General features: G+C 44.9%; 1 protein-coding gene across 6 annotated transcripts in view; it reads right to left on the reverse strand.

The window, feature by feature from the left end:
• The window catches only part of KIF16B (kinesin family member 16B), a 283,334-nt gene that overhangs the window by 124,572 nt on the left and 142,654 nt on the right, over positions 1-16,108 (reverse strand). For all 6 annotated transcript variants that reach the window (XM_065920888.1, XM_065920885.1, XM_065920886.1 and 3 more), the window contains exon 16: positions 1,622-1,704. In XM_065920888.1, coding sequence (XP_065776960.1) covers positions 1,622-1,704 — 83 coding nt within the window. The remainder of the gene's footprint in view (positions 1-1,621; positions 1,705-16,108) is intronic.

Consider the following 16,108-nt stretch of genomic DNA (forward strand, 5'->3'; position numbering starts at 1 on the left):
GGCCGTGTGACTCGGGGCGGGGGGCTGACACTCCGTGTAAGGGGCTGTGTGACTCGGGATGGGGGGCTGACACCCCGTGTGAGGGGCTGTGTGACTCGGGATGGGGGGCTGACACCCCGTGTGAGGGGCTGTGTGACTCGGGATGGGGGGCTGACACCCCGTGTGAGGGGCTATGTGAGTCGGGGCGGGGGGCTGACACCCATGTGTGGGGCCATGTGACTCAGGGTGAAGGGTTGACACCAAGTGTGAGGCGCTATGACTTGGCATGAAGGGCTGACACCCTGTGTGAAGGCCATGTGACTCAGGGTGGGGGGCTGACACCCCGTGTGAGGGGCCCTGTGACTCGGGGTGAGGGGCTGACACCCTGTGTGAGGGGCCCTGTGACTCGGGGTAGGGGGCTGACACCCCGTGTGAGGGGCCGTGTGACTCGGGGCGGGGGGCTGACACCCCGTGTGAGGGGCCCTGTGACTCGGGGTGGGGGGCTGACACCCTGTGTGAGGGGCCCTGTGACTCGGGGTAGGGGGCTGACACCCCGTGTGAGGGGCCGTGTGACCCGGAGCGGGGGGCTGACACCCTGTGTGAGGGGCCGTGTGACTCAGGGCGGGGGGCTAACACCCCGTGTGAGGGGCCATGTGACTCAGGGTGAAGGGCTGACACCCTGTGTGAGGGGCTATGACTCGGGGTGAAGGGCTGACACCCTGTGTGAGGGCCGTGTGACTCGGGGCGAGGGGCTGATACCCTGTGGGAGGGCCGTGTGACTCGGGGCGAGGGGCTGATACCCTGTGTGAGGGGCCACGTGACTTGGAGTAGGGGGCCCACACCCTGGGTGAGGGGCTAACACATCTGGGCCTGCAGTCAGGGCTCAAGTCCCTGCCCCCACTTGTGGGCCACAGGACAGGCCAGTCTCAGTCTCTCCTCTCGCTCATCTGTGACTTGGGGGTACCAACGGTTCTGTGGACACAAAGTGGTTCACCGGGAGGCTCCACGTGGTTCTGCCTCAGACATCTCTGCTTCACTCTCTTCCTCCATCTAAGCTCACCATGGCGCACTAGAGCTAGACTAGACAGACGTCTCTCCCTCTCACCCCTTCCCTTCCCTCTCTGGTCCTTGGCCCACTTCTCCATCTAGCGCTTCAAGCGCCCCTGGACGTCCCCATCCAAACAAGCTGCAATCTCTTCCAGTTGTTCAACTGTCCTAAACTCGCCCCCTCTCTGCTTCACACCCTGATCAAAAATCCAACTTACTAGGAATGAAAATAAGAGGTGAGCAAAGTTTTGGATCAAAGTGATTCTGGTGTGGAAGTAACTCTTAGAACAGATGCTCACGAGTGTAGGGCACCCTCCACTTAATGTGAAAAGGTGTCCACCTCCTTTTGAGGGATGGGGACGCTGATGAGCAGCGTGGAAGAGCCGCGTGTCTCCTCCACGCTGAACCTCGCTCGCCGTTCTACTCCACCAACCGACGGTCCACAGGGAACCCAATGCCCTGGAGTCAATCCAGGCTGCGGGCTGGTTCTTGCTCCAGGAAGTCTGACTGCTGGAGCCAGAGCAGAGACCCCTCTTCCCCCACCCCCAGGCCCACCCAGAGTGGACTTGGCTGCCGGGGATTCCACTCTGCTCACCTTCCTCTTCTCCCTGAGCTTGGCAGCCTCCTTTGGGTGGTTAAAACGAAACATGTTGGTTCTTCCCAAGAGGATCATGGCGCCTAAGAACACACAGAAACAGCAGTGAGTTTACAGTGAGAACCTGGTCAGCGGAGGACACTCTAATGTGGAATTCTGCAGCTGAGATGTGATTCCTAGGAAAGAGAGGAGGCTTTCATCCCAAAACTCTGCTTACCCAAGCCAATTCTACAACTTCAAATGCTTTTAATTTTTACAGCCAAGTGTCACAATATTTATGTCACCCAAGGCACAAGTGAGGGGTTTAAGTCTACAAAATCATACAAGATTTAAAACTTAATATACACGTAATTAGACTTTTGACTGTTGAGAAGAAAAACAGAAAGCAGTTCTCCAAAGAGATGTTGGGAGAGCAAGGTATAGCGTCACCAATTTAGGAAATGTTTATTAACGCCAATGAAAGCAAAAACCTCAAAAGATGGTGCTTTCAAAAGAAAAAACCCAGTGAAACTGCCAGAGTACAGGTCATTGTTACTAAAATCTCCCTCAGAATTTGATAGGAAAGAAAACGTGCACGTGGAGTGTCTATTTCCTGTAAAGACGCTGCTTCTTGTGAAAATCCTGTTAAAATTGACATGGCTACATTAGACATACAAGAAGGGCTCCCTCTGACTGACAAGGGTCCAAACTGTACAAGGGGCAAAAGGATGGAATGTAAATGCACAAGGGTAACAAAATCATTAGGTGGGGAGGCAAATTTCAGCTTGACTAAGCCAATAAGCAAAAAGGCACTTTCTAAGGTCAGAGCTGTCCAAAGCTGGCACAGATGTCACAGGAAGCAGTGAGCTCCCCGTCCCTGGAAGCATTTAAAAGATGCACTATCTGAGCTGGTCCCAACTCCCAGGTGACGCAAGTGGTAAAGAACCACTTGCCAATCAATGCAGGAGTCGTAAGAGACACGGGTTTGATCCCTGGGTCAGGAAGAGCCCCTGAAGCAGGGCATGACAACCCACCCCAGGATTCCTGCCTGGAGAATCCCATGGACAGAGTAGCCTGGTGGGTTACAGTCCATAGGTTGCCCAGAGTCGGATGTCACTGAAGCAACTTAGCACACAAGCACGTATCACACCGCAGAGTCTACCAAGCCTTCAGCACAGACCCCCACGTTCAATCTTTGCCCTGAAAATGAAGGCAACATATTTGTGAAGATAAGACATTTGTATGAGAAGTCTTCAACCATGAAGGATCAAAGTGATGAGTTCAGGATGCAGGATGGGGAGACAGACTCTGGCATTGAGGGCCTCAGCTAGGTCTCACAGGACAAGCAGAGGACAAGAGAGGTGCTCCATGTGAGGGTGACTGGGGAGAGGGGCTAGGCCTGAGACCAGAGATGGGTCTCCTGAGTATGGAGAAAGGAGAGTCAAGTCCAGCCAAAACACAGGGCATCTGAAATAGCAGCAAGAACCCATATGGGACAGATGAGGTAGAAAGAGACCACGGAGAAATGACAGCCAGGATAAAGAATTTGCAACACAAAGGTCAGAGAAAAAAGTTCAGGTCCTGGATGTGTTTTGTGTGTCCCACACAAATTAAAAAAAAAAAAAAATCAACAGTGAAAACACCATCAGTCGGTTCAGTTCAGTCGCTCAGTTGTGTCCCCAGGAACCACGGCACACCAGGCATCCCTGTCCATCACCAACTCCCAGAGTTCATCCAAACTCATGTCCATCGAGTCGGTGATGCCATCCAGCCATCTCATCCTCTGTCATCCCCTTCTCCTCCTGCCCCCAATCCCTCCCAGCATCAGGGTCTTTTCCAATGAGTCAACTCTTCGCATCAGGTGGCCAAAGTATTGGAGTTTCAGCTTCAACATCAGTCCTTCCAATGAACACCCAGGACTGATCTCCTTTAGGATGGACTGGATGGATCTCCTTGCAGTCCAAGGGACTCTCAAAACTCCATAGTTATCGCATGAAAGTCTGAGTTTCTGGCTTCCCTTCAAAAATTAGGAGATCTGGGGTCAGGAGGTCAGTGCTGCCACTGGGCTGCTGCCTGCTGCCTCCCCCAGACAGGGCACGTGACTTCTGGTTGGCCACAGCCATCAGTCTCTATTGGGTACCAGCTCCCCTTGGACCCTGAAGGTAGCACCAATATCTCACATGGCCACTCTGGAGCTTCAGACAAGCATATACATATGCCTACTTCACATACTGTCTCAGAATCTCAAAAGAGCTTCAAATTCAATACAGTTAAAACCTAGTGGGTTTGGATCAGAACCCAGGGAGTAATCAAAGCACTGGTTCTGGTGACTGCTGTTATTTAGCAGAAATGGAGCCAAGAGGAGAAGGACACAGTTTGGGGAGACTCAGAAGGGCAGCAGTGGATATTATCCGCCCAACAATCTGCTTATCCTCCTCACATAAAACTGCATTCATGTGTTTCCCAATTATGGAACAGCACCGTGACCGTAATGAAGAAAGGTGTTTCCCATGCCTTTTACGACTGGGACTCAAAACTGTGTGCCACACAGAAAGTCAAAAATCAAACAGCCGTGCCCAGGATATATGTGTATTTAATACTCTTAAAGTGACATTAGAGATTAATAAAGCAATCTCATTTGAGGTGTTAATTACCTCTAATCGAATTTTTTTCCCTGTTAATCAAATGTCCAGCCATGCAAGTTGAAAATTGCTAAAATATGTTAATGGAAAAATAGGATAGTATTTCAGAGACATATTTCATAGTGTATTAAATGAATGAAAATAATCTTGCCACCCATGTATGTGCATGAAATACATATAAAAATCTCTTTGAGGAGTTCTAAAAGAAAACAAAACCACCAGTGACTATTCCTTGCTTCCATCCAAATAATGTGTAAAAACTGCTTGGCACATAAAAGGGACTCTGTTAAGGCTGATCCCCTCTCTTTCCTCCACTGCATTCCTTTCCTGAACAAACCTACTGGCTGTGCTTCCTTCCTACATGATGCCACTGTGCGTTCATTCACTCAACGAATCCTGAGTAGGCACTTACTGTGCTCATCACTGTGACAAGCACCAGGGGTGAGGATGCAAAGAGGAACAAGTTAGACACATGCCTTATCCTTAGGGAGCTTGTAAATAAGGGGAGAGAGGTCACGCAGCAAATAACTTCACCAACAAGCGCAGAGCTGCAATCAAGGAGAGAGGCACTGCCTCTGGCTCAGGGGGCACCTGAGAACCGGGCAGAGCACAGGAGAGTTACAGAAGGATGCCCTGCGGGAGGCGGTGCCTCAGACAAGCTCCAGCGGCAGGAGAGCAAATGCAACAGAGACATGAACAGACGACGAGATGGTGGGAGACACGGAAGCAGAAGCCAGGGAGAGTGCTGCCCAAGATGAGGCTTGAGAGCGAGGGAGGGACAGAGCACGCGGAGTCACTCGGCACACAGTCGGGCGCCTTGGACTCCATGTCCAGGCAACAGGAAGACCCCGAAGGCCTTTGTGCAGCAGCAGCATCACAAGGCTGGACTTGAGTTTCAAGTCCAACTCTTTCTACTGTTTGAAAAATGAACCAGAGAGCAAGAAGAGATGTAGATAAACAAGACAGGTGACTATTGCAGCTGTCTGGGTCAAAGATGCTGGCAGCTCAGCACCGGGTGGGAGGGAGGCGTCAGAGGAAGGGGAATGCACAGACTGCAGACACCTGGAGATAACACGGCCAGGACTCGTGCTGGGCAAGAGACAGGGACCAGGGAGGTGAGGAAGGCGGCTCTCGGCGAGGCTTCACCAGTAACTAGCTGGCTGGGGAGCTGTTTACACCGAATGAGAACACCTGAAAAGGATCAAACTCGGGCTGGGGCAGAAACACTGAGTGTGGTCTCGGACATAATGAATTTGCGATGCCTTCTGCAGGTACAAAGGTGTGAAGCTGCAGAAGAAAGGCTGGGAGACCTCTCATCTGTTCATCTACCAACCTACCCACTTTCATACCTACTTACTCATATATACATATATATATATATATACACACACACATACATGTGTATTTTTGATAATCTGCTGCTCTGTGCTGAAATATAGACTATTTTAAGATGCTTTCCTGATATTGGCAAGTATATTTTTGAAAGAACCCCTGGTTTTTGTCAAGTACATTCTTTTAAATGATGGAAATTAAGAAATTTAGAAAGTTGGAGGATTAAAAATTGCTTTTTAATCCTAACAATAACCAAAAAATTATACAGATGATACAGACCTCAAAATATATAGACAGATATACACACATACATATGTATATCTCTAAGATCTGTGCATATACACAAGTACATATAAACACATGCATCGCTACAGATACTAGGTAGATGTGTGTACATACATGTGTGCATATGTGTGTGTGTGTGTGAGTGCGCTACATCTCTTTCTGTATATTTGAGTCATCTCTAATAAGGGAAGCCACAGCTGTGGTAAAGTCACCTGAGGAGAAGACAGAAAGGTGGGAACCAAGAGAGCCCAATGCCGAGTACCTAGAAGTACCTAGAAGAGGATGAACCCCTACAGAAACAGAGACGGGGATGTACCTAGAAGAGGAGGAACCCCTACAAAACAGAGAAGGGCCATCAGAGGGGGAGAAGGAAAACCTCAGAAGTCAGGGAAGTCATGGTCGAGGTCTCCTGAGTGCACAACTCATTCAAGAAGTTTGTGTATTCTTCCATATACTTGACACATGAATCAGCTACACTTCAATAAAACAAACAAAACAGAAAAAGAAGTTGTCTGTATATGAAGAGAAGGAGAGTTCATGGTAGCTGGAGGAGGGAGATGACAGATCCCATGGGATATTTTTGTTGAAAGGAGACTTTTGAGTATATTTAAAAGGCAAAAAGCTGAAGAGAAAGAGGCAACGAAGGAATGGATGAAAGTGACCGGCTGTGCAAGGCCTTCGTAAGAGACCCAGCACCTGTGTTCCGCCTGTAGTGAACCCTCGAGGGCTCAGCGCCCTCACCAAGTCCTCAACACTTCCTTCTATATCTCAAATTTTCTAACTATGATTGACTCCTTGATCTGAGGTTAATGCGATTAATCACAGCAGATGGACTTTCTGTGACATGCACTTAATTTGCATGTTTAGAGTGTAGCTAAACCTCCTTGAAATATATGATGGCATCTTTGAGATCCCTTGAGATCCTGTTAAATACTTGAGGACAGACAAAGGGGATGGAGCAGAAACATTATAAAAGGTAGACAGACACTTGTTAACAGCAAAAACAGCTTTACTGATGTCTCTTGTGAATAAAACCACTGAACAAGGCTTCATAGGAGATTTTCTATCTTAATATTTCAGGCACGCTGAAAAAAATTAATCATGTAAACATTTCCAGTGATTTTGCTTCTAAGCAGTGTCATGATAATAATCATTAATATCACTATTAATTACGGTCCTCAAATTTCATGTGAGATTTTTCTAATTCTGCTACAGCCCAAATAAATCAACTGTTTGAAATCAAATGGTGTCAAATAGACATTTCTGAGGTGATGGTATTTGAATTATTTCACTCTGAGTTACCATTAATAAAAACATATAAGACAACTGTATTCCCAAAAGGGCATGGTCAAATGTAATATGAGCTTCCTGGCCAAAAAACAGGAACCATTTGAAACTCTGCTTCAGGGCTCCAAATTCTGCATTTAATCCTAGTTCAGAAAACCCCTCCCCAGCAACTTCCTCCCCAATATATGCACAACGTAACGTCCTGCTCAACCACGCTCAGTGAAGCACAGGTTTTCATTTTCGACACAACAGACTTAGAAAAGCAGGGTGCGATGAGGGGGTGGGAGGGAGGCTCAAGGGTAAGGGATATATGTATACTCACAGCTGACTCACAGCGCTGTACAGCAGAAACCAACACGATATGGCAAAGCAATTACCCTTCAATTAAAAATAAATTCTAAAAAAGTTTAAAGATAAGAAAAGCAAAGCTCTTGTCTGGAAAAATTTTCTGAAATGGTATATCACACAAAAAGTTGAGTGAGGTAGAATAGGTGAAGCTCTTATTTCCTAGTTCAAGCTAAAAGAAACTTTCCTTGTGTATGATAATTTTAAGTCATCTGAAAGATCTTTAAAATACTTAACACTAAAGTAAGATGACAGCACCAATTAGGGGACCTGACAGAGTCTAATTTCCACTAACATGTGCCAATACTTAACAACATTTGACATAACATGTCCTAGGTCTTGGCCTCTTGTGACACTGGCTTTTAAGACACCTGAAATACAACAGTTTCCCTCTCTCAAAAACAGTTTTGGGCAGCAAGATAGGGAAGACTTAAGATTTGACATGGTGTTGGTGGAGGGTATGAAATTTTTACATCAACACTAACAAAATTCTTACAGGTCACATGGCTTGGGGCTGACAGCTGGCTCAGGTGAGCGACATGGACTGGGCATCAAGAAGAGCAGGTATAAAGCATGTCAGCAGATGACATGTTAGCATTTGTAAAGGATGTAAATGCATGTGACACCTTACCAAAAAGCCACCTAGGCCCTGTACTCTCCTTTTTAATGTTTATATTCAAATGTGGATTTGCAACTTCCTGCTTTAGATAAACCACTTTTTTACTTTTTAAATTTTTTTTTACTTCGTTGCTCAGTCACTTCGAACTCTGCGACCTCATGGACTGTCCAAGGAATTCTCCAGGCCAGAATACTGGAGTAGGTAGCCTTTCCCTTCTCCAGAGGATCTTCCCAACCCAGGGATCGAACCCAGGTCTCCTGGATCGCAGGTGGATTCTTTACCAGATGAACCACAAAGGAAGCCCAAGAATACCGGAATGGGTGGTCGATCCCTTCTTCAGTGGATCTTCCTGACCCAGGAATCGAACCAGGGTCTCCTGCATTGCAGGTGGATTCTTTATCAACTGAGCTATCAGGGAAGCCCCTTGTTTGCTTTTGGTGAAGTGAAAATTGCAAATTAGATTCTGGGACTCTGGAGAATAAAGAAAACTGATTTTCGGTCTTCATTATTGAGATTTCTAGCCAAATAACTGACAAGGATCATTTGCTCCAACTGTGTACACAGGTTTAGTGTGGAGCTTTATAAAATTTCAAGATGCGCCAGTCCCACCCCTGCCAAAGCAATTTTTAGTTGCATGTGCATGGGGGTGGGGTGAGTGGGAGATGAATTTTTTCCTCTTAAAGCCTCAGGGGAGATATAGTAGACAATAAAACGTTAGATTCTGCAGCACTGAATGAAAGATAGTACACTAAGTGGTCAAACTCTCAGCACAGTGGCCCCTCAGTATCCATGGGGGTTTGAGTCCAGGTCACCTCTGCCCCTCACCACAGGGAGACCAGTCTCCAGGACACTCAAGTCCCTTATGCAGAAGGGCCTTCAGTTCAGCTCAGTTCAGTTGCTCAGTCGTGTCCGACTCTGTGCGACCCCATATATCCCAGCATGCCAGGCCTCCCTGTCCATCACCAACTCCTGGAGTTTACTCAAACTCATGCCCATCGAGTCAGTGATGCCATCCAGTCGTCTCATCCTCTGTCATCCCCTTCTCCTCCCGCCCCCAATCCCTCCCAGCATCAGGGTCTTTTCCAATGAGTCAACTCTTCACATGAGGTGGCCAAAGTACTGGAGTTTCAGCTTCAGCATCAGTCCTTCCAATGAACACCCAGGACTGATCTCCTTTAGGATGGACTGGTTGGATCTCCTTGCAGTCCAAGGGACTCTCAAGAGTCTAAGGGCCTAGTATCTGCATATACCTACACACAGCCTCCGGTACACTTTAAATTACCCGAGCTTACTTAGAGTACCTAACAGAATGTAAATGCTATGTAAATAGTTGTAAATACAATGTAAATGATATGTAAATAACTGCCAGAGCATGGAAAATTTCAAGTTTTGCTTTCTGGAACTTTTTCCCTGAATAGTTTTAATCTGCAGTTGTTGGCTGGATTCACTGGGATGCAACACCACATACAGAGGGTTGACTGCCATTTTCTTTCCATTCATACCTAGTAGCTCATAATCTGTTACCAGCAATACTGCTTACTCTGTCAGTAACAATCTCAACTATTCAGCTCTTGCTTCCAACACCCACCAAGCTGTCCACATCCTAGCCTTCCTTCCAAAATGCCTCCTTCTCCTGTCTCCCTAAACACGGACAGTCTCCTAACTGCATCAACTCCTTTTCTTTACGGTTCACCCTCAAGCCTCCTCCGGGATATATAAAAACCGGGCTGCCCTTCACCTCAGTGAATGCGTTCTTATTCCCCTGACTGGTGAGTACCTTCCGCAGAGAATCCATGCCCCCAGCCTGGGATCTGGGAGTGCTACAGACCTGCCAAGCCTCAGCTGCCAAGGCTACTTGGCCTCCCGCTACTCTGCTCTTCATCTCATCCACTTTCCAGCCTTTAGATAATTTTTCACTAGACACTCTGGCCCAAGTATATCTAAGTCACTTTTCACCAAGGACCATTATGACAAATTCATTCATTTCAGAACTCAGCTTTGGGTAAATCTCTCCTTTCTCATCAGTCTGTAGCTGATGAACTCTAGAGGACAAGCTCTGGTTCTGCCCAACATGGAGCAGCACCCTCCACCTCAGTTGTAAGAGATCACAGATAATAAATGTAATGATTCAGACAACAGAAGAGAAGGGTTAAAAGAAACTGACAAACGGTTGTCTCCTGGGCCAAAGCCTGGGGCAAGAATGTGTAATTACCCTTGGTCTTCATACGAGAGTGTGCATCAAAGTCACCTGTATGACTTGTGGGGTCAAAAGAATCTAGATTGCTGGGCCCATCCCCAGATTTTCTGACTGGATGGGTCAAGGATGGGGCCTAGGAAACTGCATTTTGAAAGGCTCCAAGGTAATGCTGATCGTGCTGATCTGGGGACACACGAAGAACTGCTGGCTTTGGGTACAGTCTTTAAGAATAGTTAGGTCTCTGACACTCAACAGTCTCTACTGAAGGAATCATACATGTGCAAGCGACAGGTGTCAGCTTTGCGGATCTCCAATTAGAGGAAGACATCTAATGATAGCTTAAGGGCAAGTGCAAGGAAGTTGAAGGGGAGATGAGACATTGTGATCTGCTGATTTTTGTGAAGTGTGGAAGGTCTCTTCCGTTCTCCAGACATCTTGGCTAAACTGCTCGAGAATTTCTCTCCCTTTCTAGTTGCACTAAAATTCTTTTGTAATTTGTCACTGAACAACTCTCAGCAGCCCTTCAGCAGATGAGAATGCTGTCAAGGCTCCTGAGCTCCACTCCAGACCACATGCTCCCTCCCAGAGCTGGAATACACACAAGTATATTCTGCCACTGAAGCATGACACATTCAAGTGCACCGGAGGGTGAAGTCCCTGGACAGACTTGCCACAGCACTGCTCACGGCAGAGGTGAGCATGCAACGGCTCTCACAAACCAGCAAGACCAGTGCAGTCCACTGATGTTGAATGGAAAATTCATTACGTTTAGCAACTATCACCTTTAGTATATACATACTGTAGTAAAAAGAAAAAGATAGTTAAAATAAGAGAGAACAGTTCCTAGCAACTATAGGACAAAGGTTGAAATACATTTTTAATGATACCTCATTTGATTTTTGTACATTTCATATTAAACATATGAAAAAATGGGGGAAAAAAAAAACAACTAAGGTCTGAGACTCTATCAAAAACAACTCAAGGCCCAGGGATTAGACATCAGAGTCAATGCAGCCTTTACTCTCTGGCAAAGGCCTCCTCTTTCTATGGAATCATGGGAGTGAGGGAAACTACACTTCGCAGAACACATCCATTGAAAAGCAAGGTTAGATGCAATGCTGCAAATCCTATCACTGTCCCTAGAAGGAGCCAAGAAAGAGGAGAAAAGCTTCAGGTGCAGAGTTCTAGACATACACAACACAGATGTGATCACAGCTACCTCTCAGAGTATTAGCAAATACTCTTCTTTCTAATGACTTTGCCAGATTAAAACATTCCTGTAGTTAAGGCAGAGGAACTACTATTTATGCAATCTGAATGAAGTTAAGGCAGTTGACTGATACAGGTAAAAAAATTTCCCCTGCCATGGTGACAATCTGCTAAACACAGATAAACCTCCTACTAGTTGACATTCCCAAGTGTCTTAAGTGATTTTTATAAGGAAATGGGAATTACTACATGATGTGCTTTTTAATGGCACAGCCTAACCAGCATATTTCCAAGTGAATATTAATACACTAATGAGAGAGACATTTAAATACCAAGTATCAGCAATATACCGGTGCTTCTCACATGGCTCAGCAATACAGAATCTGCCTGCAATGTAGGAGACGTGTGTTCAAGCCCTAAGTTGAGAAGATGCCCTGGAGAAGAAAATGGCAACCTACTACAGCATTCTTGCCTGGGAGATCTCATGGACAGAGGAGCCTGGCAGGCTGCAGTCCACAGTCACAGAGACTTGGACACGGCCGAGTGACTGAGCATGCAGGCACAGCAATACACTGGTGGTGGTGGCTGAGACACCAAGTCGTGTCCAACTCCTGCGACCCCACGGACAGCAGAGCCTGCCAGGCTACAGTCCATGGGGTTCCCCAGGCAAGAGTACTGGAGTGGGCTGCCATTTCCTTCTCCAGGGGATCTTCCCCACTCAGGGATCGAACCCGGGTCTCCTGCACTGTAGGCCCATTCTCTACCAACTGAGTTACAAGGGGAGCCCAACAATATACTAGAGACTGGTAAAAAGATAGGAAGCTGCTAGTGAACCAGAAATCCAGTCAAATGCAGAGTTAATACAGTTATATCATGTTATACTTTAATATCTGCAGTCTCTGTTCTTGACACCTTTACTTAAAAATAGCTTCATGAAAAAAAATGTTTTTAATTTTTTATAAAATGGCTTCATGAGTAAAAGCCAAGGTAGTTTTTGGAGTATGAATACCCTGCTGTTTTTAATATGTGTCCCTGTTATTATTAGGTTTAAATAAAGTGCATATACCTTTTGGGGAGTTTGGTCTTTTTTTTCCTTTAAATATAAAATCTTATAGCTGAACATCCTCCTGAATTCCTGCCTGATTAATCCCCTCCCCACTTCTCTCCAAAGGTTAACACTATTCTATAATAGGCATGTGTCCATAAGATCCAGCAATCGCACTCCTGGGTATACATCCAGACAAAACCACAATTCTAAAGGATACATGCACCCAATGTTCACAGCAGCACCAGTTACAATAACCAGGACGTGGAAGCAATCTAAATGTCCATCGACAGATGAACAGATAAATAGGAGATGTGGTACATACATAAAATGGGATGTTACTCAGCCATTAAAAAGAATGAAATAGTGCCATTTGCAGTAACACGGATAGACCTAGAGAAAAACAAACACCATATGATATCACTTAGATGTAGAATCTAAAATAGTATACAAATGAACATATGTATGAAACGGAAACAGACTCACGGCATGAAGAACAGACCTGTGGTTGCCAAGGGAGAGGGGAGTAAAGAAGGGATGGTGTGGGAGTTTGGGATTAGCAGATGCAAGCTATCCTATATTGAATGGATAAATAACAAGGCCCAACTGTATAGCACAGAGAACTATATTCAATATCCTGAGACAAACCATAATGGAAGAGAATACGTAAAAGAATACATATGTATAACTGAGTCACTCTGCTGAATAGCAGAAATTAAACACAATATGTAAGTCAACTATACATCAACAACATTTTCGAAGTAGGCATGTATCTCATTCATATCTTTTTATTTTTGCTACATGTTTTTGTAACCACAAACAATATATCATATTTTCTGTTTAAAAAACATGTTCCAGTTCTTACTTTAGTAATCTTCAAAAAAAAAATTTTTTTTTCAAGAAAATTTAAATGGAGAATTGAGGAAACCATCAATTTTCCGAAGAAAATTACACGTTTTTCCCTTGAAGGGATCTTACAGTCTCAAAGTGTGCAGGTTTTTTTTTTTTTCAAGTTACCATTTTACCTCTCTTCTGTAATGCCCTGAAACATAAAGTTGGCTTACCTTTCTCTGCCCTTAGACCTACCATGGCATTTATGTTTAGTGCACTGTGTTTTAATGGTTTAGCATTTTTCTGTCAATTTCATTGACGTCCAGACTGAGAAAGCTGCTGAGCAACAGAGTAGAATTCCAGAGGAACTCAGCCCATCAGGTCTGAAAACCACGCCACCAGGGTAATAAAACAATTAAGAGTGCCCTGAAGGGGAAGATAATCCTGACAATTCAAGTTAACCTTGAATGACAATTAGGACTCCTACTTTCCTAGGACAAGTCATAGCTTCAATATGAAGTTCAAAAATTTAGTTCTAGCCATTCCTAACTCGAATAGGCATATTTTTCAGATGGACTTTATAAGTTTTAAGATTTAAAAACCATTTAATGAAAACACTGCACAGGAGATGCATTTATTATTCACCTTCCATGCTCCATTCCACAAGAGAACCAGAGACATAATCATCACTACATAAACAGATGGCAATGAAATGATGAAGGAATAACGCTATTAGAGAGCATCGTGGACTCAATGTGAGAATGTGAGTACACTTGGAAGCTTGGCGTGCTCTGGTCCATGGGGTCACAAAGAGCTGGACATGACTTAATGACTGAACAACAACAATGGAATTATAAGCCATTTCCATGAACTAAATGAATAAGCTAGTGATTTTTACAGAATGACGGGAAGATAACTCCAATACTAAATTCTAGGCTGTTCACATATGAAACAATATATGCTCTAAAAATTCCTTTTTCAGTATGTAGTTTAGAACTCTGGAGGTCGTTTTCTCACAAAAGCATCATTACATATTACAGTCAGCTTCCAGGAAAATCCACAAGAGACTAACCCATAACATGGCAGGTGGTCTCTAGAATCCACTCAGCAGCCTTCTCAGCATCCAGTGGCCAGGACTGTGGGTGGTGTAAGTTCTAGAAGCTCCAGGGAAACAGGGCTGCAGCAAGCAATGCACAGGAGGAGACTGCCTGATGGCCGGACTACAGAGCCAGGCAGATCCAGCAGCTGACACCGACATCTGTGGGCTATTTGTATTAAAGCACTGCTCATGCTAAAGAATGTCCCCAAACCAACCTCAACTACAACTCCTTCTCTAACTCCCTGTGAGTGATTCCACAGACACACCAGGCTGCCTCTGGAAGAACAATGTTCTCAGAAGTCCTGGAGCCAGACACAGAATTCCGTGGGCCTCTTTTCCACCCGGTTTTAAATTAGTATCTTCAAAGGCCCTTTGTGCTCAAAATGATCAAAACAGATGATCACAGAATAAATATAAGAAAGGGTTTTTTCCTTTCTGTTTTTGAGCAGTTAATGTATACAGCTATGTTCAGAATTTTGTATACATGAATAAACACAGTTCAATAAGCACATAAATTAAAAATCTTCAAAGTTTTATTGGAGAAAATAGATGAAAATTCAAATATGAGAAGAGGCATAGTGAATAAACCCAAGTGTCAAGATGGAAATACATTTTTTTTTAATGTGAGTAAACTGAGTGAAATTAGAATCTTAACTTCTCAAAGGACATTTTAATACAACAAAACAATTCTAAAATTTCTTTGAAAAAATTAAGAGGCATGAATAGCAGAAAAACTACCCAGATAAGAACAGAAATTATAACATGTTATAAAATATATATTATGTATAAATTATAAGTATTCTAGGACTGATGATGAAGCTGAAACTCCAATACTTTGGCCACCTGATGTGAAGAGCTGACTCACTGGAAAGACCCTGATGCTAGAAAGACTGGGAGCAGGAGGAGACGGGGATGACAGAGGATGAGATGGCTGGATGGCATCACCGACTCAACAGACATGCATCTGAGCAAACTCCGAGAGACAGTGGAAGACAGGGAAGCCTGGCATGCTGCAGTCCATGGGGTCACAAAGAATTGGACAGAACTTAGCAACTGGGTAACAACAGCAACATAACACAACAAGCATTAAAACTGTGTGATATAGGCACAAAAGTAGAAATACAGAGTCCTGGAACAAAGTAAAAAGCCACGAAATAGACATGACTTTTTTTTCTGGGTAACCTAAGTTTCTTCAAAAGGGAGGTGGTGGGAAGGTTTATGCTAATGGTACACCAATGTGGGGAAAAATTAAATTAGATCTATACTGTATGTACCAGTGAACCTCAGAAGCATGAAATATTTCAAAATGATTCCAGAGGTGTACTCATGCATTAACAATGATACTGAAAACCAGTACAAGTTGCTTATAAAATTCTATAACAGTAAACACAGTCATCATCACAAGCGCACCTCCCTCTGACCTAACTGACGGAGACGCAGCAGAGGTCTCTGCTGCACAAGGAGACACATCCCTTGCCTCTCACCGTGACCCCTGCACCACCCCCGCTGCCTGAAGCAACAGCAGCAGGACCCCCACCTGAGGTCCTGACAGAGGACAGGCAGGTGGTGGGCTGTGGTCCAGATCTAGTTACAGAATTTATTTGCAGCGTCATCTGT

Source organism: Muntiacus reevesi, chromosome 2 (assembly GCF_963930625.1).
Source record: "Muntiacus reevesi chromosome 2, mMunRee1.1, whole genome shotgun sequence".
NCBI classification, from domain to species: Eukaryota; Metazoa; Chordata; class Mammalia; order Artiodactyla; family Cervidae; genus Muntiacus; species Muntiacus reevesi.